Here is a 24,780-nt window from a genome sequence, read left to right as displayed (position 1 = left end):
TTTCTGTGCTAGCAAAAAATGAAAATATATTTAAATTATCCTTAAGTCCCGCCAGATTTAGGTGCTACCACACTGCCAAATTTTGTCTATATTATTCCCCAAACAGTTTGATAAAACTACTGATATCTGAAGTAATAAAAAATAGCAGAAAACCTGTAACCAGAGGTGACAATGTTCCACCAGTTTCCACTCAGGCTCCCATTTAGAACTCCCAGGTTACACTCAGAAGCAAAAGGATTAAAGGGTCTGCAGGTATGTAAAAAACTACACACAATACATTGTGTGTGTGAGGTGTGCCTTTTTCATAACAAAATATGAAATATTTAGTGTAGGTCTCAGTTCTCAGGTAACAGCCAAGTACATTCCAAATGGAGTGCAACAAATTTTCCTATTTTTAAGAGTAAATCAACCACATAATTCCAAGCTGTCCCTTAGTTCTGTATGTCTGCTTTTCAAAAGACTGGGTCAAGTTAACGTCTGTGAGGATAAGTGCACACTGGAAAGTAAAGTCACCTGTAAAATCTGTTTCAACAGATCCTATTCCTATTTCAATGCACAAACAGATCTGGTTTATAGAACATCTGGGGAATACAACGTAGGATGTAATTTTGGTTTTCCACAGGTACCTTGAATTCATTATTCATGGAATAAATAATGTCTCTGTTTATCCATTAGGGCAAGGGGTGAACTGGAGGTGAGGTTTTTTTCTTTATAGTAAAAGCTACTGCATCAAATACCTTCTTACAAAGAGTGTAGCCATCAAGAAAAGGCTTCAGTTTAAAAGCAAATTATAGAGAGTTTAAAAAATTAAGATATAAATCTCTTAATCATCCCAGGATTGCTGGAGTACAGGGAAACAGATACAACAGATACTTATTTTTAGGAATGCTCATGTACTTGATTGCCAGTGATTTCATGGAGATAGGATTTCTGAATACCTCACTCTCTCTGCCTGGAAATACATACCACGAGAAGATCATTAAATAAAAATATTTCTCGTTGGTGCAATCCAAGCTTCTGAGGTTTATTTGGATCTGGAACTTCAAACAGCCTACAGTAGCAAACAAGCCTCCGGTGGGGGAGGGAGAGCACCTGCAATAATACAAAAACTCATGGTTCATATAACAACTTCTAGCCAACAAAGAGCATTTTTCATACACAGAATCTTTTTTAATACTTCAAATATTTTTACCTCTAAGCCCATTAGACCTTTCAACCAAAGAACCAACAACAGGAACATAAGGAGTTTGTGTGACAAACTTGCACTACATTCAAACTTCATCAAAGTTCTTCTCTAAAATGCTCTCTTAACAGCCTGCTGCCCTGTACAGGGATGCCAGTGGAAGCTCTACTGGGGCTAGAGTTTTATTTTGTGAAATGATAAAAACACGGAAGAACTTGAGATTAACCTGAGTGGAAGCTCAAGGCAAGGGATGGTTTCTTCCACGAGTATTTTTATTATCATTAGAAGGATGTAAAGCAACTTTAGATTTTGTGAGATGCTGTATGTTACTTTTTGTCAGCCACTGAGTTAATTCAATTTGTTCATTCCCTAATACCAGCGAGATGGTGACATCAGGACAAAGTAAATGCATTTTCATTCTGTCTTGTTTTCTCAAGCCAGCAAGAAAAACAAGACTGAGTTTCCATGTTTTTATTTGAAATGTCTGCTGAAGGCATCTCTGAAGCTGCTGAGTGAGACTTAATTTCTTTCAAATGCAGATGGTGAGATCTGATTAACAACACAAAAAAAATCCATAAACTGGCGCATTATAAGAACAGTTTTAGCTTTATTACTGACCATGCCTGTAATTTAAATCTGGCATCAATATTTTTAATGTTCATCTACTGTTCAGAACTTTAAAATTAACTGGCAGTATCTTTCCAGAGTATCATTCAATTCTCCAGTGGACCAGAAAGAATAAACACACCACAGCTCATGTGGAAAGGTGAGGTGCAACTGTGATTTAATGATTTGTTTATTCCTTACTGGCTAATTTCTACAGTGATAATATTATATAAAATAAATAAAAAGTGTACTAAAAGGTCTAGAAGACCCTTGGCAATAAATTAAGCAGCCTCTGGGAAATACATTTTTAAGAAAATCTTTATACTTTGGAGAGTTTTTACTATAACACTTAGAAAATTTTGCCTGAAAGAACAGCAGTAATTTAAAATTCTAAAATGTAGCAGAACACCTTACTGCCAGTTTAGGAAAATGCTGCCAGTTACGACAACTATAAATTTTCAAGGAGTAGGAGAGAAATACCTACACAACCAAGTCCATGGTGCAGAGATCCAATCTACAGTAGAAAGACACATACAAGTTGATTAAACTTCAGAGAAACACAGAACTGTATCATAGCAAGTAAATACGGCACGCTCTGACTATGACTAAATGCCTATAAAGTAAAAACAAATGTAGCTATCAATAAAGACTGTTGCCTGTTTCCTAAATTTTCTTGCACACAGTTAAAAAGTCTCCCACCAGAAGAATCCTTCAAGCTAGGACTCCACCAAGGGCATTGTTTTCTTAATCCCATTTAATTTACAAGGTCAGGATTAGTTTTAGGATTTGAATTGGCACATGTCTGAATAAAAAAAGAACCATGGGAATAAACCATCTCCCACAGAAGCCTATATATAAACCTGAATCCCCAATTACAGAAACAAAGTTTCATATGAAAGCCTAAGTGCCTGAATATTGACTTCAGAGTATTTATTTCCCTTCTTCTCAAAAACAGTTACGAGCTTTTATTAAAATTTTGCTTTCTTTCCTCTTCTTCTTCAAAGAGATCTCCTCAGCACGTTCTTTACTGGAAACAGACCTAAATCAGATTTTTGGTGGTCCCTCATTCCCTTCCCCCATCTGCTGACTGGGGCTTGTCTGAGAAGAGATTACAATTCAAAGCTCTTTAACAGTTATAGGGAGCATCTTGGGATTTTTCTTTTCCTGAAGAACAAATCCCCCAGCCCATCAGACCCTGCTGCAGTAAAGTTCCCTGGAGATGGTAAAAACCAGATACATGGCTTCAAAACCATGCAGGCCTTGGGGTTTTTGGTTTTGTTCTGGGCTGCCTTTGTGACACCTGAGACGAAGGTTTGAATTCAGGAAGGCTGGGCATCCACTGGTCCCTCTCCACATTAGATACCATGGTTAGCATGCAAAATACTGGTCTTAAAACCTCTGTGCTCCTGAATTGACAGTAAAATGCTGTGGTCTTTCTTTTCTCTCTCCTTTTCCAAAGATGCTTTGAAGATTTATTTATACAGCAAAATATTTGAGGACTTGTCCCACAACAATCCTATGTTTGCATGCTCAAACCCAGCACCAGAATCCCTGGGATCTGATTTCCAGATATGTCCTGAGATAAAATGACCCCTGACAAATCCCAGGTCATGAAGGCAGCAGTGGAGGTGACAAAGATGCTGATGTGAACAGAAGTTCTCTGTTACTCTTGTAAATTACGGAGCCCTAACTGACAGCACAAGTTTTGAAATATGGTTCTCTATAACATCACATTAACAAAGCACTTTCATTCTTTAGAAATCAACAAGAGAACTGCCTAAAATGCACTTATTTCAGTGTAATTTCAGAATTGTAAAGCTTCACATAAAGAATTTTAAGACTCCTAACATCATCACCCATGACTGCAACAACAAAATTCATCTGCATGGATACTCCAGAATTTAAGTCAACCTTGCAGGGAATTATTTGGACGGTTTCTGCCCTTTGCCATTTACAGACCAGTCTGTACTGGTGAGCAGCACAGCTCAGTTGCTCTGTCCTGCCAGTGGCCCAGGGCAGAGCAGAGGGGACTCACCGGTTTCTTGCCCACGATGAGCTTCTCCACCTTCTGCACCTGGGACACGTGGTCCTCGTTGGTCTTCAGCTCCCGCTTGCGGATGCGCTCGTAGATCCCGATCAGCATCTCCCGCGGGATGTCCTCGCCATCGTCCACCCCTGCAGGGCCAAGCTTCTGTTAGCAGGGCTCTGACAAACACCACTCGAGGATAAAACCCTGGGCAATCGCTGTTTTCCTGCACTCCCAGTGTTGCCTGGCTGCAGATGTTTGTGCTGGTTTTTCCCAGATGCCAGCCAGCACCTCCTGTGTGTCCCTGTGCCGCCTCACCCAGGCAGAAGAAGTGGTGTGAACATGATTTAAGCACTGATTTTGGTCCAGAAGGTCGCTGCCCATACACCAAGACACTCATGGAAATCACACAGGTTTGGGGTTGTTTTGTTTTAAAAGTCCAATCTAAAACTAGGACATAAAAAGGCTGATTTCCTATATGATTTTTGTTTCTTTCACATTTCCTCTGTTTGGTATTAAAGCTACAATGAGTTAAATTCCTTTTTAGACAATAAAACCTCCATATGGCATTGTCGTAGGAATACACCACTGGGAGGAAGCAGAAGAACCATTTCATTTTGCCTCTGTCTCAATATGACTCAATGCTGTTCATGAAATAATTTCCTATGTGAGAACCTTATGAAAACCCAGTAAAATTAATTTAACCAATATTTCCTACAAGATTTCAAAAAGAACTAATTTACCCTGGAAAAACGAATCAAGAAAATAGCCCAGATCCAATATTATTGTTTAGCACTGAGTGATTATCATTGGCATGGCATTCTATCTAACAAATGCCACCCTGTCTTGAACGCTTGATCCTGAATTTTTAATAGCGGTGGAAGGAGTCCAATTTCAGTAAGTGACTGAAAGTTGGATTTTCTGGGGACAGGGAGATGCATGTCTCTTTTCTAAACAAGTTTTTAAAGCAATAAACTCTTATCTCCCATTCAGAAGCAAAGGTAGAATATTTTGTCACCCAGTGGAACAACTGCTCCCATAAAAAACACAGTGATAAAATACAGTTGGTTTGCAGACAGAAGCAATCAAAACCACGTCTGCTCTGTCCCACATGGCCAAGCCTCCCACAGCCCACCCTTTGTGATGCAGAGATTTAGAGCTGCAGCAGGGTAGCCTGTTACGAAATGCCTGCAGTAACAAGGACTGCTGGCATGCACGCCGGAGCTCAGAGAGAATGTTCTGTGTCTAACTCCACAAATGTAACTGCAGCATTATGCCAAGAGATGCATATCAGGCCTTTTGGAGTATTTGTGGATTTTACAATAAAATCTCAGCACTGACTTAAACTTTGCTAAGCTGAAACATCTGCTAAGCACAGGTCGTTCATTGCTGCCTTATACCAATCTCAGGGAATAAAATCACCAAACAGGAGTTTCATTTCCAAGATCTGAAACTCCAGAACACCACAAGTATTTTGGTTTTACCGGTCCTAAAATGAAAGGTCCTGACAATACACTCACCCACTCAAGAAAGACAAGATAAAAATGACAAAATATGACCAAATTATTTCTGGTTTTGCTGTTACAGAAATCACTCAAGTCTGTCCAAATGGCAGTCAGGTGCAAGCAGCATGAAGTTGCTCCCAGAAGACACAGAGTGTCCCTCCCAGGACAGTTAAGAGGGAAAAGCTTTTAGGAGCTTTGTCCTTAGGGTTTCTTACCCCTGAGGTTCTTGATGAAGTCCTCCAGCTTCATCTTGCGCTCGGGTTTGACGTTGGGGCTGTACATGTCGGTGTTGAGCAGGATGATGGCGAAGGCCAGGATGAAGATGGTGTCGGGGTTGCGGAACTGCCGCACCACGCCCGGGTTGCAGATGCAGTAACGCTGGCTGGGAACACCAGGGGAGGCTGTCAGGGCTGGGAGGCACTGCTCAAATTCACCAAATAACTCAACTGCTGTGCTCCACAGCCCCAGCAAGCTACTAGTCCCTTTCCAGACACATATTTACCTTTCCATCCTCATGTTTTCATAAGGCAATCCCTGAGCGTGCAAGGAGTTTGTTTCTACTTCCACTGTAACTTCACTTACTACAATAACTTCTGTATCCCATATTTTTCAGTGACAATACCCCGACACCAGGTAAGAATAGAGCATTGATTCTGGCTTACTGCCATGTGGTGATTTCCATCTTATCCTGCCCTGCACACAGCTGTGTCAGTACTGGTAAGTTACTCCTCTTTCTTCCACTGTTGTTGAAGTGTTTAATGAAAAGTTAGGAGTATACATACCCTAAAAAGTGCATGGTCTTATAGTTCCACTCATATAAAGTACTAAATCCAAATACATTGTTAGAGCTGTTCAAAAATCCTTGAGTATCTTTTCAACTGATGCCAGAAAGAACTTTTGAGAAAACTCTTTACATTAACACAAATACCACACATCAACACCACCAGCAAATGAAACCTCCTATTCCATACTTAGCAACCCCCCCAAACAAGACATACTTGAAAGTGTTTGTAGCCCGTGAGGACACTGAAAGTAATCAGGAAAGTAACTTGGCTATGCCCAAGTTCCCCAGTTCTGCAGTCTGACTGTAAAGCAGCAGGTTTCTGGTGACTGAGGGATTTATTTCACATCATACCTAAAAGCTTCAATGAGCCTCTCCACTTTCTGGGCTTCTCCTTGGACACGGATATGGGCCTGAAATTTCCTGAGTGCTTCATCCAGCTCCATTGTGGAGAAGTCCATCTCATCCACCACACAGCTAGGACAAAAACAGATTCACATCGTGTCTCTCCATTTCTAACAACTCAGTACCAAAGGTAAGATTTTGAAACAGAGAAAACCTTTTGATTTTCCATCTGACAAAGATTCATGGAATTGTTTTTCAAACTTTCAGCAGCAATTGCAGTAATTGCAGGTAAGCTGTGAGGAAGGTTGAAAATAACAGATCAATGAGAATGTGCACATATAAGCAGAGCCTTGTGTTTTTTGAACAGAAGAGCTGCTGGAATGACAAATGGCTGACCACTGTAAGTGATGTACCACTGCCATGAATAATTATTGGTTCTGTGCTTCCAGGCCAATCAACTATCACAATGACTCCAACAATAATAAATAGTTCATACTGCTCAAAATACCATATCTCAGACAGCCTGCAGCAGGCACAATAATCTGTACCAAATGGCTCTGTGTCTAGGAACGTTCTTAAATGCAGAGAAAAAAAATAACCTTGTTTGTTTGGATACTCCCTTATTATTACTGTAATTCTCATCTCCCCGTCATTTGCCATGACTTTCAGTTAATATTTATGGAGAAATAATTACTTTCTTGCTCTGAAAATACAGTGCTGACAAAAAACAAAAGGGAACCATTTTAATATAATCAGCAGCACGAACTATGTCATTCTAATACTTTGTTTAAAGACTGCTTTAAAATCAGAGGCTTATAAATTTCCCTTAAGCTTAGCTTTTAGTTTTTGAAATAACCAGACATGAATCACTGCAAGTAACAGCACTGTAATGCAGAAACCACAGAAAGCACTATCCACCACTACTTTTAAGAGCTTTTTCTTAAATGTATAGATATACAAGGACAAATTGCAGTAGCTCATATTTTTCTTCCAGTAACACTGTAGCTAATGTAGATTAACAGCAAGTAATTTATTCCTCTTGCTTTTAGTATTTTTCCTTTTATGCAAAAGCACAATGAAACAAAGAGCCTGGCTTTTCTCACACCCTTTCCAATCCTCACATAAACTTTATTATCAGTTCTGCAATAATGCTCACAGGCTTCCCATTATTGCAAGTTCTGTTACACTTCCAAAAGTCCTTTTCTCATTCCAAGGTGCAAAGCACATGTGCAGACAAGCTGGAGTCAAAATGAAGTAATTAGCACAATTAAGGACCCCTAGGAACATGCTGGCCAACAACAGGGTGGGGAGGGGAATTAAACAACATTTATATGAGCTATGGAGACAGCAGGTTTACCACCATGGGCGGTGTTAACCATCACCAGGCAGCAGCTACAGCTGGCCCAGAATGCAGCTCTTGGTCCCAAATTTAGGCTGTGTGCATGAATATTTTCTAAGCTCCAGTGAAAAGATTTCAAGCAGTTAAAACACCCCAATTTGCAGGACCTAGGAAACCTGATCACAAATCAAAGCAAGTAATTTGAAAGTAAATTTTGTAACACAAAAAGGATCTTCTGTTGTTGAAAAAATCTTTCTAGGGTTTTTATCAGTTTGGTAAAATCTCCCTCCAATCTATAAATGTATAAATGTGATATTTAAGATGAAATACTATCCTACTGTTGTTTTTTAAAGAAAAATACCTTGTTCCCATAGGCAGGCAAGGTTCAGAGCACTACAAGAGAACTGCACTGCCCGCAGGGTGCTCCTCACCCCAAAGTGTAGCTGGAACACCTTAGTTAAGGACAAGTTAATTTCAATCAAAGGATTGCTAGGGGGTTGTAGGTAGGTGATTGTGACCTTGTTCTGACCAATTCAACTCATCACAGATACAGCACCTGCTTTAGCAGAGACACAACTCTGCTTCTGTCTGTTTGAGATGGGGAGGGCAAATTATTTGTCAGGATCACAAAATGCATCACGGAATCACAGAGTGGTTTGGGTTGGAAGGGACCTTAAAGACCATCTGAGATCATAATTCATCTCATCCTGAATCTGTGCTGTTTTCTTCAAAAAAAAAGTAAAAATCCCCATTCTTTGGGAAGCCTTGCCCTGGTCTGAGTGAAGACTGCAAAGCCAGATGCTCACTGTGAGTGCTGCCAGCGACTCTGGCTGAGCAGGGACTGCACCCAGCCGGGTTCCAGGGCTCTGCAGTGCCAGCCTGGCTGCAGCCTTGCAGCAGAGGTGCTGCCACTGCTCTCTGCTGGGTGCTCAGTCCTCAGGAAAGGCTGCACCTCTAGCCCAAAGCAGATTTCACTACAGCTTTCATGATATCATTAAATAAAACAGTTATTTTAAAAACTGCTGGTGAGATTTTTTCCTAGGCTTTCTTAATGGGAAAAAAAGTAATGGTTTTTGCTTTCATTCTCAGCAGTTTTGTTAAACAGCTAACTAAAATTTTATACAATATATTGAAAAAAACTGGACTAAGATGTATTAATGTTTACAGGCCAGTATGCCAGACAGTACCAAAAAAAAGTCCCAAAGAAGAAGTGTTTTAAATTAACACCTTCTTAAAATGAAGCAATTTCTCTTTTGGTCTACTCTGTACATAAGGTTTAGATATTTATGACCAAGCTGCTAAAAGTGAAATTTTGTGCTTTGGATTTCTTTGGGTTTTAAAACAATTTCTGCTTATCTTATCTTTTGGAAAATCAGAGTTTGTATAGACCTTGTCAGCATGTGCCTGCACACACAGAAATCCTTGTTTATCCAACACTGGAGCCATTTGGCTGTAATAATTATTTTCAGGTTCTGTTACTGGTTAAGCCTTATGTTGCATACAGTATTATTTTGTTTCATTCAGTAAATTATCAGAGAGTCTGAGGAAAGAAAAAACCCTTTGAAATAACATAGTCTTAGGCCAATGAAATTAAAACATGAATTTACAGTAAATGTACATGACCACAGGCAATGTAAATCCTTGTAAGTGTTTTGCTGCATCGAGAACAAAACCAGTAACTCAACCAGAAAGCAAAGAAATAAGTATTTGCTCATGTGCATCTTTTCACAACCTCTGGAGTGTGGTCTCCTCCTCCTCCAGAGCAAGACCCAGAGATCATTAATACCTGGAGCTTGATGAAGCATTTAGTCTGAGTATGAAAGCCCTCTCGCCTCTTCCCCACACAATACTCACTCTAACACATCCCTGTTGAACTGCTTTTGCCGATTTCCCAGGAATTCTCCGATCATCTGCCTGCTGAGCCCTTTCCTCTGCAGCAGGAAGTGGGCAACCCCAACAGGAGTGTCCGGCACAAACCCTCGCTCAATGAGGTACTGGACTCCTTTTTCAGGTTTTCTGAGGAGAAATGACAATGCAAAAGTATGAATTTCCTTCCATTCCACCTGACCACATCTGATTAAAATTCCACAACAGTTCTGCCAATTATGGTCAATGTAATCAATCATTTTTAACCAATGTCCCAGCAGTACGGGCCCGTGTCGTTTCAGGATAAATGTAGTTGCGTACATTGCTCACTGCTAAGAGCTGACAGCTTTGAGACACATCTTTGGCTGTTATTACACATTCCCCTGCTCCAGAACCCTCCCAAGGAGAAGCTCTGGATGCAAACAGCCTCCCTTGCCAACGAAACAAAGCCCAACACCAGCTACTAAAAGCTCCTGTTGCTGGGAGAGAGGCACCTTCCAGAAACTGCACTGAAAAGCTGCTGCTGAAAAACAAGAAACAAAGAGCTCCCCTGATCTCCCCCCCACTCTGCTGTCAAAAGTTAAACTTAATGAATAAAAACATCTGAAGTGGTGTCACTTGCAAGCTGAGAGTGCAAAACGTAAGGGGGAAAGCTACAGTCAGTCAAGCAAAAAGAAGCAATTAAAAATGGTGCAGCTCCCATCTAATTGAGATTTTTAGCTCCTTGTCCTTTAACACACCCACTGCCCCCAGTTTCCCTCCCCCAGCCAAGCACCGTCCGAGTTTCTGCAGTATTTTACATCTCTTTATACAGCTCCAGGTTTAGCTGTAACCACCTTCACATCTCAAAACAAAGCAAACCAAAGCCACTCATTTTAACTTATTAAGAAGTGTGTGCTGGGGAGGAGGGTTGGGACAGAGCTGGCAATAAAAGATATTGCTTATAAAGACAAATGCTGCTTCTATTTTCAAGTGCTGCAAAATCCCCCTTACAACACACACTGTGCACTGCATCATCCAGCAGTGCAACACAGCAGAAAACTGTAATTCCTTTTAAAAATATTAAAGGGGAATCTTTACAGAACCAGTAATTCCATCACCAGCTTTGCTTTGTAAGGAATTATGATATAATGTCCACCTGTAAGAGTGCGTGATTTGCAGCTTGCTGCATGACCTAAAAGATATTTCCTTTAAGGCAAGCAAAATCAATCTGAGAGGACAAGGTGACCCTACTATTTTTATACAAGGGTGATCACACAACCATAACCCTTCCCCAGGGTTTTAATTGCAAATAACATTGCTAAATGCATCATCATTCAGTTCTCCTACTCTTTTACATTCCATTATTATATACTTAATACCCCATTAAGAATTAGACAGATCAGAGAAATATATATAATTTAATCAAAAGGGAGTTCTCAAATCTCAATTTCTTGCATCAGGCTTTGTGGCTCTTTTCATCTGAAATAAGATTACACACACGGTCATCTTCTAAAATTAATCTCCTGCATACTAAGAAGTACCCTTTTTTGTAAGTAATGTAATTGCTATGTTCATATGCTTTTAAACTGTATTTCAGAATCCTTAATCTTTCTAAATATAAATTCACAGTATCCAACAAAAACAGGAATAGTCTTCTCCATCCCCCTTGTTGGTGAGCTAGGTTTGTCCAGTAAATTCAGAGTGATACAAACCCAGGAGAGCTCCTCTCCAGTGACTGTCACAGCAGAAAACAACACTCAAAAAAATCACAGCTTAATGCAAAGATCACCTTTACCTGACATATAGAAAATGCTGGACCATTACTTACTGTACTAAAACACAACTTGAATTCCTGCCACCTGCATAAGCCTGAACATTTAAAATCATCACAAAGATGAAATAACTTATTTTTCATCAGCCTCTCTGTGGTTGTATAACTTTGCATAAGTCAGGATCTGCTTTTTCACATAAGAAGCTTTGCCTCTGGTTTGGTAATATTAAGTCACTTGATTCAAATACCCTTCAAGCCAGGTGAGGAGAATGTCCAAAACAGAGTTAAAAATCCATTTAGCAAAACATTGGAAGCCAAGAACTCTTTTCCCATCAATACTCCCCTCACACTAGAGTGAAATATCAGGGAGTTTTGCAGGCTAGGATTATTTGAAGGCAGTGTAGGATTATTGCAAAGCAGTCAGTTTGTTACAAAAGTTGTAGCCTGGCAGCAATAATATGAAAATAACACCTGAACCCCCTGAGCTGTAAAAACGAAGGCTGCTCTTTCCCTGTTTGATCAATCACCTGGTAAGCGAGGGAGGCTCAGGGGTTTATTGGGTTTAAGCTCCTTCCCACCTCCCACCAGGTGGGACATTATCCACCAGGAAAAGTACTTACCAGAAAATGACTCTTACAGAGTGTTCTGAAGTGCTGTATTTCCAAGGAAATTTTACTTCAAAAGTGAAGCTAACAATAGGTTCAGAGAAAAATGTACACAAGGGAGCCCTCCCTTTCTACCTTTAACATAAGCAGCACTTTCCCTCTGTTTAAAGCCAGAGAAATTGAAGAACTAAACAGGGTAATGGAAATGTAAGTCACCCCCAACATCAGAAATTTCAAATACCACCAAGTCTGAAGGAATTGCTCCCTAAATGCACCAAGAGGACGTGGAGGTTGTGGTGCTGACCTCCAGCAATCCACCAGAAACTCATTTGCTCCTTCCCAAGGTGTTTTTTTACACCAGGTGTCTGCCAGGCTTTGAGGAGGGCAGGTTGGAAGAACACCAGCAGCCAGGGATTCTCTGCTGGCAAACGCAGCTGTTTCAAACAGAACAAACATTCCTTTTCACTAAAGCCAAACGTTTTCTAAGTGTCTGACGGGATGCAGAAGGGAGTGGGACATGCAAGGGTCATGGATTAACGTGGGACAGGACACCTGGATACGTTATCCTCCTTTCTGTCTGCTCAGAGTTGGGCACAGACCATTTTGTACTTACAACTAAGAGTCTTTTGTGATTAGGAAAATTCCCACTGATGGCTTGTTAATTACACAGACCAATAACAGGCAAGATGAGAAGGCTATAAATAGCAATGGAGGAAGCAGCAGAAGCAGAGCAGTTATTTTCAGATTTGAATACATTAACTAATATCAAAATAAACCCTCTAACGTTAGCACCTTGCATAGCTGATGAGGTACTTATTCAGAGAACTTTTGGTATTTACAAGGTTGCTTCCAAAATAAAGCTTAAAAATGTCTTCTGTCTCAAAAAAACCAACAAAACAACCTAAAACAAAACAACCAAAGCAAAAAGAATCACAAGTATCTACTGAAAGAAGAAAAAATCAACACCAAAAGATGTGCAAAATTATTTACATAAGATTCTCAGAGGTTGATTAAAGGACTAAGCATCTTGCCAGAAAGTGATTAATAACAAGACATTTAGGGTTGTTTAAAGTGACTTCTAAGGGAAAAAAATGATGGAGGGATTAATGAAAACTTCAAAATCACAGATCAAGCCAGTATATTTTAATAAGCTCATTTTTTAGAGAGTACTGGCCATATCCAGAAGTGCTCAAGACCTGCCAGAGTTTGGGAAGGCAGGAAAGCCAATCAGAGACAGCTCCTCCTTTGAACAGGGGAAGGGTAAAAGCTGACTGATTTCCCAAACACATCCAAACTGTTATTATGAAACTTTTAGGAAATACTGTGTTTGCAAACACACTGCAGTGATTCTGAAAAGTGAATTTGGTAGAGGAAAAGCTTTTAGTTGGATTCTGGAGGGTAAGAGGGATCAGCACAGGCTTAGCATGGCCTGTTATCTCCTGGGCTCACTGGTGCAGCCAGTCCTGGTGCAAGAGAAACCCAGCAAACCCCAGAGCTCAGCTGGGCGAGCGCCCCAGTGGCAGAGCCAGCACTGGCAGCAGTCTCTTCTCCCGTTCCTATTGCTGCTTTGGGACTTCCTGACAAACTGCACTAGGAAAAAAAGGTGTTTTGCTGGTTTGTGTGTGGGTTTTTATTTATTATTTGGGTTATTTTTGGTGTTTGGGGTTTTTTGTTTTGTGTTTTGTTTTTTGGGGTTGGGTGGGATTTTTTTTTGGGGGGTGGGGGGGACGGGGACGGGACAGGAGTGGTTTGGTGGTTAGACTTGGCTTGGTTTGGCTTGGTTTTTATTATTATTTTTTGAATCCAGTCAAGGTCTCCCCAGAGCTGCACCATCATTTGTAGTATCCAAGCCACAGTGTGGATAAAGTGCCGGTGTCCACAGTGGCCAAGAGGAGAGACTGAATAACAAGCACCACCTCGAAAAGAAACCCGCCACAAAACCACAGCACAGAGGCACAGAAAGCCTTGCCCATCCCTGACTTGCCAAACATGTAAAGCTTACAAACACCCCAAACCACGTTAAATCTTTGTATTTCCTTTTAGAGCTCAGGCAATAAGAGAGCTGTAAAATGAGAGCATTAATTAACAAACAAGCACGGGAGATTTCCAATACCCAGCAATGCCAGCAGTATCATCTGAATTAAACCAGGGATTTGTTCCCAGTGTAGATAACCACAAACACACTGCTCTGACAGCTGACTGAGGCAAGGGGGCAAAGCCAGCCTGACTGACAGTGAGAAGCTTGGTGAAACTTCTGGAACTCGAGGATTTCTGAAGGCACACCTATGCTTTTTGGTTCCCTGCCTCTGCTACAGGGAAACGAGAGAATCTAGAAACAAGCAAACCAGAAGTACAAACATTTCTTAGAGGCTGTTAGAAACACACTGCACCAGGAACACTTCACAAACATGCAGCTGCCAAAGAAATCTTTTCATGTTAGGGGTGGAGAGTTTAATGCAACCATGATGCCAGCCCTCTGCGAAAAAAAAAATCTCCTTTGATACCAGTGATCTCATTTTGAAAATATTTACAGTTCTCACAAAAATAAGCATTACTTCAACGTTAAAAAACAGGGATGGCTTTTTTGAAAGCAAGAATCTAAGACTTTTCTTAGAGTCATTTAAGACGTTAAATATTTTTAAATAACTAAGCTGGCAATAACAAGCTAGTTGAACATTCTCCTTAGTCTGGCACACAGCTCAGGTTTGTTTCTGTGGTTGTATCTCCTCCTTTGCTTTTGCTGAAGAGCCCACTGCTGCTGCAGTGAAGCCAAGAGAATCCCTATGTCTATTTTAAACCTTCTGGCTAAGAAGGAAAAAACCAGTATCCCTGAAATACTACCAAAACTAGTGTCAAAACAACTTGTCAGAGTTCACTCCACAGCAAGGCAAATGGGGATTGAGAGCTGGAAAATGAGAGAAACTGAGTGGGAAGCCTGAGCTGTGCTTTTCTCAATTGCACAACTGTTTAATGAACAGAAAGAAAAACTGGGTGTAAATTGCATCTTCTGGTAATTACAAGAAAAAATCCCTGGGTTGGGAAAATAAGCCAAGGAACAGCACATTTCTCCCAGCTTCTCTGCATCTCATGGAAACAGGGAGATATTCCCATGATGTGGGCAGGAGCATTGCAGTTTGCCTGCAGTGGGGATGATTTCTCCCACATTATGATATTAATTCTCTAAGGTTCATTCAAGACTTCCCACCACAGATGGGAAGATCAGGACACACTTGCAACCACATCAAATTACCTGGAGTAACCTCTGTTCACAAAAAAAGTTAATTTCTGCTCATGCCACTAAGGAAAGAATTCACCAGGAAGTGATCTCAGTGCCCAGTTCTGTTTGGTGGGGGAGCAAAATAAAGAGAGGAAACTCTGTAGATGTGTATTTTCATAAATTGGGTAACTGACCCACGTGGTTCTACCACTACTTTCTGCCTGACCAACCAGTTTCTTATGGCATCATTTCCTAACAAGGTGCTAGGAAATTACAAAATACATTAAACATTGACTACTGCTACTGAATGTTTAGGCTGGTCTGAAAAATATTGCCTGAATTGAAGCTGATTATAAAAAGGTCAAAAGTGTATAAAAGAGTAAAAAGTGTATAAAAGGCACCTGAAGGCCCCGAGCAGAAAGTCTGGCTTATTCTAATGAAGGAGGGGAAATAGAGTTTAAGGCTATTTCTGAAGAAGGATTTTCCTGTGTGAGAAGCATCATCCTTGAGGAACAGAGCAGTCAGCACAGTGAGGAGGCACACGAGGCACACCCCAAGCACTTGCAATGCAGTGGCTGGACATGTCCTTGCTAGTGAAAACAGCCCTGAGTCATCCTGCCAGAGCATTTCCTACCTCCTCATTATTCCCTCCCTTGGCAGTGGGCAGCCTGCTTTTCTTCCTCCCCCCCATTCCTTCCTTCCTCACAAGAAAGAAGGCAATAAAAAGGAAATATTTTAGTTAAATTAACGGACCAAAACACTCTGTGAGGTTGTTCTCACCTCCTCTGACCCCACTGCATCTCTGCACTTCTCACAGAGCAGGGAAAGGAGTTTGTGGCTGCCAGCAGAGCAAAACACTCTCCGCTTTGGGGCAAAACATATGGAAAACTGGCTGCCTCTCTCAGAGCTCTGTGCCAGGGCTGAGTATTGCCCTCATGTTTACACAACTGTTGTCAGGAATGACACTTTAAGATGACTGTGTCCTTTAAATCAAGGAACCGTCCCTGTCTTTGTCTTCTTGTGTCCCTGCCCTAAATCCTCTTTCCACACCCTCACCGCAGTTACACCAAACAGAAGCACTTCAGCTTCAAGTTCTGCAACTCTGCTGAGCGCAAACGGGAAACTCTGACAGTCACATTCCTTTTGAAAGGGACACTTTCTGTGTCAAAGGGACATCTTCAGTTTAAAGATCTCCTGATTTGCCATTTGCGACCCACAAAACCCCAATCCAGTGGGTACATGGGAATTGTTACACAAGAAAAAGGAGCTGATGGACCCTTCTCTTTTCCTTAACTCTTTCCTACACAGCCTTCCCAAGTCTCTATTCCAAGTGTCCCCTGGATTCCTGCAAAGGCAGCTGGTCACATTTGTCACCCTTACAATCTGACCGCTGGAGATTTTCGGACAGGAGAAGGAATTTAAATCCTGGCACCCAGAGCCCCACCAGCCGCTGTCTGGGAGCCCCTCAGGCGGTGCAATTCCTCCATTCACGGGATCCTTTCCCACCAGGAGGCACAGCAGGCACTGCCAGAGCCCAGCTCCATTCCTGGCACGGAGCAGGAGTGTGCCCGGAATGTTTAAGCGGAGCTGGAGGCAGCGGTGAGGTAATGGCTCTTGCAGGGATCCAGGGACACTCACACTCGGCTATTGCTGCTTCCAGCAAAGCCTCGCCACAGCCTCGTTTGCTTCCAACATTTGGGAAAGTTTATGTCGCCTTTTAATGGCAATAAAAGGAATCCCCGTGCCCATATTTGAACCCGGCGCTTCAATTTACTATTGGTTATACATTTCAGCTGGTTTCTACGGGCAGGATATAATTTATGCTAATCAAAGCACTTGTTTTGGAAAAAAAAAGGAGGAAAAATGGCTCCTCCGGGAGAAAAGATAAAACACGCACAGAACAAAGCAAAACACACAAAGCTTTTTTTTCTTTGGGTGTTCTCACTTAGGGCTAAATGTTTTTAGAAATAATGAGAGTCATGCTAAGAACATTCTTCTGCTCTTACTAACTCCTCGGTATGTTAAAGGACAAGTTACATGGAGTGCTTTGATTTTAATTTTTGTTGGAACCGTCTGTGCCTGAATAATCTGCAGTCCAGATGTTGCAACAACCGTGAAGTCCCCCTCAGCACATACACGAGGACAGCAAATGGCTCTGTTGTGAAATGCTGGCCAAGCCTCTTCTCTCCCCCCTCCTCTCTCTATCAAACCATTCAAAACAATCATTGAAGATATCAGGGATCAGCTGGCAAAATTAAAGAATTAGTTCAAAGGTAAAGAGAACGAACTCAGTTTGATTTACACCTTCTCCCTCCCACTCAATCTGCATTTACAAAGTTTAAAATCATTAGAAATGTTTCCAATAAGCTTTCAAATTCAAATTGAAAGGAGGACAGTCCAAAAGCACATGTTTTGAGACCAGATATGAGAATGCTGAATGGATGTCATGAGACTGACTCTAAGCAATACAGAAAGTATGTTCAGCATCTTAACTGAAATTCATTATGAGTATGATGGGTATAAATTGAGAACACCAGATTAGTGAATTTATTACAAAAGTTAAATTAATGACTACATGCCAAACTATTTTTAAAAAACAAAATAAGTAACATTTGGCAACTTTTAAGGATTTCAAATAGAGACCAAGCTTGCAGCACTTTCTGAGTGTAACAGTTCATAGGGATCCAAATTACCTTCAGTCTCTACCTACATGTAAATGATGGAAACCTTATACCTCTGTTGAACAGTTAAAGCTGCTTTCATGGAAAATGAAAAATGTGCCTTCTCACAAATAGTATTATTGTGTGCCTCAGATTTCCAACAAGAATTTACCTAGAAACTGTGATTTGTAATATTGTCTTTGGTATAATCCCACCAGCACTCAGCAAATTCCTCTTATACATGCTTAGTAAAATAAAAAACTTCTTAAATTAACATTCCAGAGAATCTAGAAACGTTAGGAAAAGTCTGCTCCTGAAATTAGTATCCAATTCATATCAACAGTGGGTTTTAAATTTGGAATAAAATCATCCCCATCGTGCAATAAAGGAAGCCAGCAGGGCTTTCAGGGCTAAAGATGATACACCATTGCATATTGCAAACAGATACTCAAACCTTTTTATCTCTGTCAATAAATCCTTTGGGAGAACTTTGGAATAGCAGGGACCTTGATAATGGCCCGTTATAAAAGAAGCTACAGCAAACTCTTCAGCACAGAGCGTTGTAATGCACTGAGGACACGTGGGGAACAGCTCTCCATCTGCCCCTTCCAGAGAGGAAAAGAGGACAAAAGAAGGGAGGGTGGGGGGTGAAAGGCATCTGGGAAAATTTATTGTAAAATTATTGCTGGCCCAGCCTCTGTTCTAGCACTGTAAAGTGGTGTCACATTCATGTACCCCCAAGATGTACATGTAGGATTAGGATATAAATCCTAAACCATGCCCTGGCATCAAGCTCAGAGCAGTGAAACAGCCCATGAGCTGCACTTTGCAGCCTCTCCTCACCAGCAGTGTCAGGAATCAGCACCAGCAAGACTGGCTCCCATGGCAAGAAACACAATGCCACAGGAACCCTGCCAGATGGGAGAACAATTTACAGTGCCTTCCAACAGCTGATATCCCAAAGGAGCTACTAAACATGACTGCAGGCTCTGCTAGATTAAAAACTGAGTCTGAGCAGTGCCAGCCTTTATCTCCCATCTTTTATAATACCGGGCACAGCTGCAACAAGTTCTCAAACCACTCTGATGTTGTCCCCATTTTGCTGACACTGCTTTGTTAGCACAGAAGGTGTTTGTGCCCTGTGCCCAGGAGTGCTGAGCAGGCAGTGCCCTGTCCCTGCCATGGCCCTGCCGGGTGTGTCACCGCGGGCAGGGGACACAGTAACCCCAGGCAGTGTTATCAACAAACACACCTGGCAGCCACAAATGCTTGGCAGGGACCCAGAGCTGTTGTCACCCTCCTGGTGGCACAAGGCTCTGTGGCAATCCACTTGTCCCTCCACGTGCACAGAATGCCAGCCCTGCACTGCTGAGGGGCAGGACACGTCTCCTCACACTGCTGAGGTTAAACTCAGTCCTAGTTAATCTCTCAGAACCATCAGTGCATCAGTAGCAGGATGGAACCTGAAAATCCTACCAGAATGGGGTGCAATAACTGGTAAACCTGGTATTTCCAGCCTGCAGTCAAAACAAACACGAGAATGAAATCATAGCCCTTTTTCATTTTTTTCTCCTTGTTTTTCTTTTTAAAGCAGCAGTCAAAAGGCCTCTTGAAGCCTTGTTTATAAGCAAACCAGTCTCAAAGGCTGGATTTGCATTGGCAGGATTTGCAGCCTGCAAAATAAACCTTTCTAGGTAGTGTTTTCCTTCTGCCTGGGAGAGGGGAATGGTTTCTAGCGCAATTCTCCCAGTCCACATCCCTTTCCAACTCCACTGAAGAAAATGCCTAATTCAACACAGCTGGCCTGACCAAGGCTCCCTGGGAGCTGCTGCACTCTGGGCACGCACCTGCAACCCTTCCTTTGGGAAGGAATGAATGGGAACAGCACACACTGCCAGCCCACTGCCAGGGGGAATCACTGCTGCCATTCAGAGCCAGGGCAATGGAGAGAAGCTTGCAGTTTCCTCGGCAGAAACCATTCCATTTGGGGGATACTTTACCTTCTAGCTTAGTGCCTTCTACAAATCATCTTTGAAAACTACACTTCTTTAATCAACACTGAGGTTCCAAACTGAAGGCCGAGTTACAGTTTGAAAAAAATTCCGTGATCAAGTGACAATCATGGAATCACAGAATGCTTTGGGCTGGGAGGGACCCTAAAGATCATCTGTTCCAAACCTTCCGCTAGAATTCCTAGGAAAGTGATTTTCAATTACCTATAACTTTTTCTCCAGTGTCCTGTGTTCTCCATTCTCCAGGGATCTTTGTGCTACTGCTGTTTTGCATCTATTAGTGATTAAGTGAACTAGACCACCAGCTGTGCTCAACTTTTACCCCACCCATAACTGTCTATCCTAACAAAGAGCCTCTGATAAGAAAACAGCACTTTGGCTTCTGAAAATTGTTATTAAAATAGGAAAGCCAGAAAAGTTAAAAACTGAAATTTCAACCGTGATGATAGTGACTTTCCATGCTTTTAAAAACTTCATCCTTGCAGTACTTCTACTGAACAAAGCAGAAGTATTTGCTACAATTCATGCACTTCTTTAAGGTTCTTAATTCTTTGCATTTCAGCCAAACTTCACGTACCACAAAGAAAGGACATTTGTTAATTAAGGGTTGGGATCTTAATTTGCAAGGAAGATTTCAAAGACACGGTGAAATTAACCTGAACTCCTTGTAAAAGACATCCCTAAAATTTCCTCTGGTAGATGCAGACATTTGGAAAAAAACTTGCCTTCTTGTGCTAGGTAAGTTCAAAGCCACTGCTTTCAGTGCTTCCTCCTGGGTGGAGCACACATCCTCCTAGGAGCTGCTGCCAACACTCCCACTGCTCCCTCATTTTATGGTCATAAATGTGTTATGAAGATAATGTGGTGAAAAGACAGTGAAGCGACTCTGCTGCACTGACCTGACCACTGCACTGACCGCTCACCTCAAGATGCAACTTGCAATCCCACCTGATCCACTCTTAGAGACTCCAGAGCTTTTAAAAGAATAAAGCTTTGAAGGTTTTCCAGCTCCCTTTTCAAAAGAATTTACAGACTTATGCACCATCACACTCTATGATGGTTCGATACCTGACACTGCACATTAATGAAAATGTCACAGTCTGCGGACTTGAAGGGCCACAATCAAAACCCAAGATATGTGGGATGTGTGGGATATTTGGGGACTGTCTGAGGAATCGATAGAAGCACACTGACTCGGCAGAAAGTAAAGACAATCTTCAGTTCCCTTTCAATACTGGAGATAAAATGCAGTGGGGAAAAGAAAATCACACACAGCCAAAGATGCCACACAGAGGTGCTGCCTGGAGTTCTGCACACTCCTGTCCTGCAGCACTCACTGCTGAGGAACTGCACATCACCTCACAACAATATATGAAAAGGGTTTATCTCTGTGCAAGTCCATGCAGCAAGGTCACTTAGATCTCTTTCAAACAACTGTCTCTATTCTTGTCTGTTCCTGATGTTTATTTTTCGCTTTCAGCCTCCTACTGATGTGTCACTAGCAGCACCTGACAGCTTCCAATGCTCTCATTCATCCCTGCGTGCTGCCTGAGCACTTTTTCCATTCACTTTTTCCCTACACCCTTCTGCAGCTGACTCAAACGACTCTTATCAAGCCTGAGGCTCACTGAACATTGACTGCTCGAGGCTTAATTCTGTGCAAAACCCAAGCAAACACCGAGTCTTAAATGTCAGCCAACAGCACCAACGCCTTCCTCCCCACCCGCCCTGCCAAGGATGTTATTTTCACATCTCCTAAAAAAGGGCTAATTGATATATTTTCCTACTCATTCAACTTCACAAGCAGAGATACTACAACTTGCATAATTCCAGTTGGTTTGAACCATCCATAAAGGCATTTTCACAAAGATTAAAAGCTAAACCTGGAAGTGTTTACACCCAAACTTGGCGCTGTAATGCACAGCTCATGTGATGGCACCAAAAAGCTTTAATTGTCTGCGATATTACAACAAATACATGAGAATCACCAACCTATCAATCCAAACACATCAAAGCACTGCTACCTGAAAAGGAGGCCTGAAATCACTCAAGCCACAGGGAAAACTATCAGTCATAGGCAGAAATACAAATTTTGTGATATTTTTATGATAAATAATAAACATTCATTTAGTATAAAAAAAATTCAGTGCATTGGTTTTTAGCATCAAAGTTTTAATGAAATCTACTGAACAAATTCCAGGCCCTGCCAGTGTTAAACAGGAAACTTATGGGAATTAGAAACAGCACGCAGCGTATGATATGACGAGTTTTACACCACCTCCATGGTCAGGGGAGGAAGAAATCTGAATTTGTCATAACATAACACCAACAAATGGATCAGGATCAAGCCACCATATTTCTCCCCAAGAAAGGAATTGGATTAATCTTCAATAATTTGCCACCATTTCCATACACATAATTATATTTTTTCTTTTCTCCTGAAGCTGTTCAACTATGAAGACATCAACTTAAACGTGAACATGAGCAGTCACCACAAGCACCTTGTTTACTCACTGAAAGGTCAGTACCAGCAGTCTTACCTTACCTGATACAAGAAAAACATTCCTGGTTCATTCTCAGTGACACAGAGAGGAAGGCAGGAACTGCTGTACTTACTTGTTAAAAAGATTCAGCCCAATCCTATAATGGCGTTTCCTGATAACATCGTTACTGAAGGCAGGGGAATCCCAGCTGTTTCGAGTCTCTTTGTGGTAGGTTTGTTTGCTCAAGGTTTGCTCCCTTAGGCTGTCTCTAGAAGAGGATTCTGAGCTGCAATTTATTGTATCATTGGAGTTGGAAGTGCTGTTGATGCTGTCGTTGTCCCCATCAGAGTAATCAGATTCTGATTTGCTTTGCCTGTTTGCTGTGCCATTGATGGCCAAGTGACTGTCTATGGGCCTAGCCCTGTGCCTGGCCTCTGGCTCCTCCCGGGTGATGATCTTGGCAGGAATGCTGTGAGGGATATGTTTAGGGCTGCCTTGCTGGCTGGTGATGCCTCGGTCATACGCATTCTGTCTCTTTAAGGAGCCCCTCTCCGAGCGATCACTCAAGTCCACGGAGCTGTCACTGGGCGGCTCGATAGTGAGCAGAGGGAGGTGATCCATCCTCATCCTCTGCTCCTGACATTCCAGTGATGGGGTACTCCTGCAGCTCGTATCAGTGTCTATCTTATCATCTTTGTGGGTCATGGACCAGTACTCTTGGGAAGAGTTCACAGAGCGGAGCCTCAAGTCCGACTCCGTGCTGGATGGTCTGTCCACGGACTGGGAGAGAGGCAGGGGTGGGGACAACTCCTCCTCATCGATGTACAACGTGACATCGCTGTAGGACGCTGTCATCTCGTCCAGCTTCCTGTGATCCACATTGTGGATCGCTGGTTTGCTCGGAGCACAGCTCTCCCTCTCCATTTCCCGGCTCCGGACTTGCTCCGCACTCTGGATCTCATCCGAGTGCAGACTGCGGCAGTTCAGCGCATCGTCGATGGATTCCGCCAGGGATTTCACCTGCCTGGAAAAAGCATCCTCCAGTTCTGTTATAGCATCAGTGAAATCAGTGGATGCTGCCGGGGACTTCATCGTAGCCGTCTCCCCGAGCTCATCGCACTCCGACGGCACCAGGGAGCCCAGCTTTGACCCATCATTTGTAACAGAAACTTGCTTCCCTTCGAAGTAGGAGCTGTGGACTTTCTCAGGTCCTTCAAAGGAAAACTGCATTCTCATATTGGACAGGACGATGCGCCTTGACATGCGATTCTCAGACATAGAACTGCGCAGGCGCTCGAAGTTCTTGTTCATCTGATACTGGCGGAAGGCGGTCTGGATGGTGCGCGCAGCATGTCTGGTGATCAGACGGCCCCCATACTTCCGTTCTAGCATCTCCACCTGCCACGGGAACACACGCAGCCCTCGTCACTCCATGCAGCTCAGGACAAGGGTAAGGTCTCACAAAAAGATTTAACTCTCATAACAACTTTAATATGCTTTATAGATACGGGTTTTGAAAGTAAAACCTCAAATAATGAACTGAATAGTCATTTGCAAATTCCACCATAAAATACAAAAGCATATGAATTCACCTCACAGATATAAGAGATTATCAGTTGCAAGAACTTCTTTCTTTCTCCCTTTCTGTCACAACAAAAACACCCAGGTTTCAAAATGACTCATTTTCTTAGAAAAATATTTTGCACGACTACATTCTAGTACTCTCCTGGAACATAAAATCTCAGTTCTTAGAACTGCTTTTACTTTAAACAGTATTAATGCATCTTTAACACTTTTCTCCAGGAAGTGGGGAAGGTGTATGGGACAAAGAATAACAGAGTTATAAGTCCCAACCGAAGTGCTGCTAGAAAAGCCTTCTCCCAGCCGACAGACACAAACGAGCTAACAGAGCTCAAATACCTGCTTATCCTGTAGGTCTGAAGAGAGTTCATAGCTCTCCGAAAGCGATCTCGACCTTTTGATGGCTTCTTCCTCGGCCTGTTTGCGCAGGATGGAGGTGGAGTGCTGGAGCTTGGGCCGGCGGGCTCGCTGCTGGCCCGGCGCGATGGAGTAGAGCCCGTAGGGGTTCTCGTAGTGCTCGGGGCTCAGGGCGGAGCTGTGCGTTATAGGGCCCTGCGGGTAGGCAGAGGGGCTATCCAGGGACGTGCCGGTCTCGCTGCTGGGAGCCTCCCCCTCAACGCTGCACAACGAGAGACAGCAAAAGCCTCAGGTGAGTCCAGCACACCAAAGTTCGCAACAGCAAACAGCACAGTTGTGCTTTAGTATCGCTTTTTTGTTGTTCACATGCAGGTGTTACAGGTAACGTGGCTTTCATGGCTAACACCACAGTTTTTGCAAGTCTCAGTCTGTCATGCCCGTGACATCTTTAGAGCATGAGT

At 42.4% G+C, this 24,780-nt stretch overlaps 1 protein-coding gene across 16 annotated transcripts in view; it reads right to left on the bottom strand.

Moving 5' to 3' along the window:
- IQSEC1 (IQ motif and Sec7 domain ArfGEF 1) overlaps positions 1–24,780 on the bottom strand; it is a 264,092-nt gene that overhangs the window by 17,403 nt on the left and 221,909 nt on the right. For all 16 annotated transcript variants that reach the window (XM_042026667.1, XM_042026682.1, XM_042026668.1 and 13 more), the window contains 8 exons: positions 24,302–24,581; positions 22,515–23,779; positions 9,640–9,801; positions 6,456–6,578; positions 5,536–5,702; positions 3,825–3,964; positions 2,274–2,303; positions 967–1,092 (listed from right to left, as the gene is read on the bottom strand). In XM_042026667.1, coding sequence (XP_041882601.1) covers positions 967–1,092; positions 2,274–2,303; positions 3,825–3,964; positions 5,536–5,702; positions 6,456–6,578; positions 9,640–9,801; positions 22,515–23,779; positions 24,302–24,581 — 2,293 coding nt within the window. The remainder of the gene's footprint in view (positions 1–966; positions 1,093–2,273; positions 2,304–3,824; positions 3,965–5,535; positions 5,703–6,455; positions 6,579–9,639; positions 9,802–22,514; positions 23,780–24,301; positions 24,582–24,780) is intronic.

This window comes from Corvus kubaryi, unplaced genomic scaffold (assembly GCF_017639235.1).
Source record: "Corvus kubaryi isolate FWS band 111438036 unplaced genomic scaffold, C.kubaryi_AGA036_p1.0 37285, whole genome shotgun sequence".
NCBI classification, from domain to species: Eukaryota; Metazoa; Chordata; class Aves; order Passeriformes; family Corvidae; genus Corvus; species Corvus kubaryi.
The sequence above is the reverse complement of the archived record's forward strand: the minus strand, read 5'-3'. Positions and strand labels throughout refer to the sequence as shown.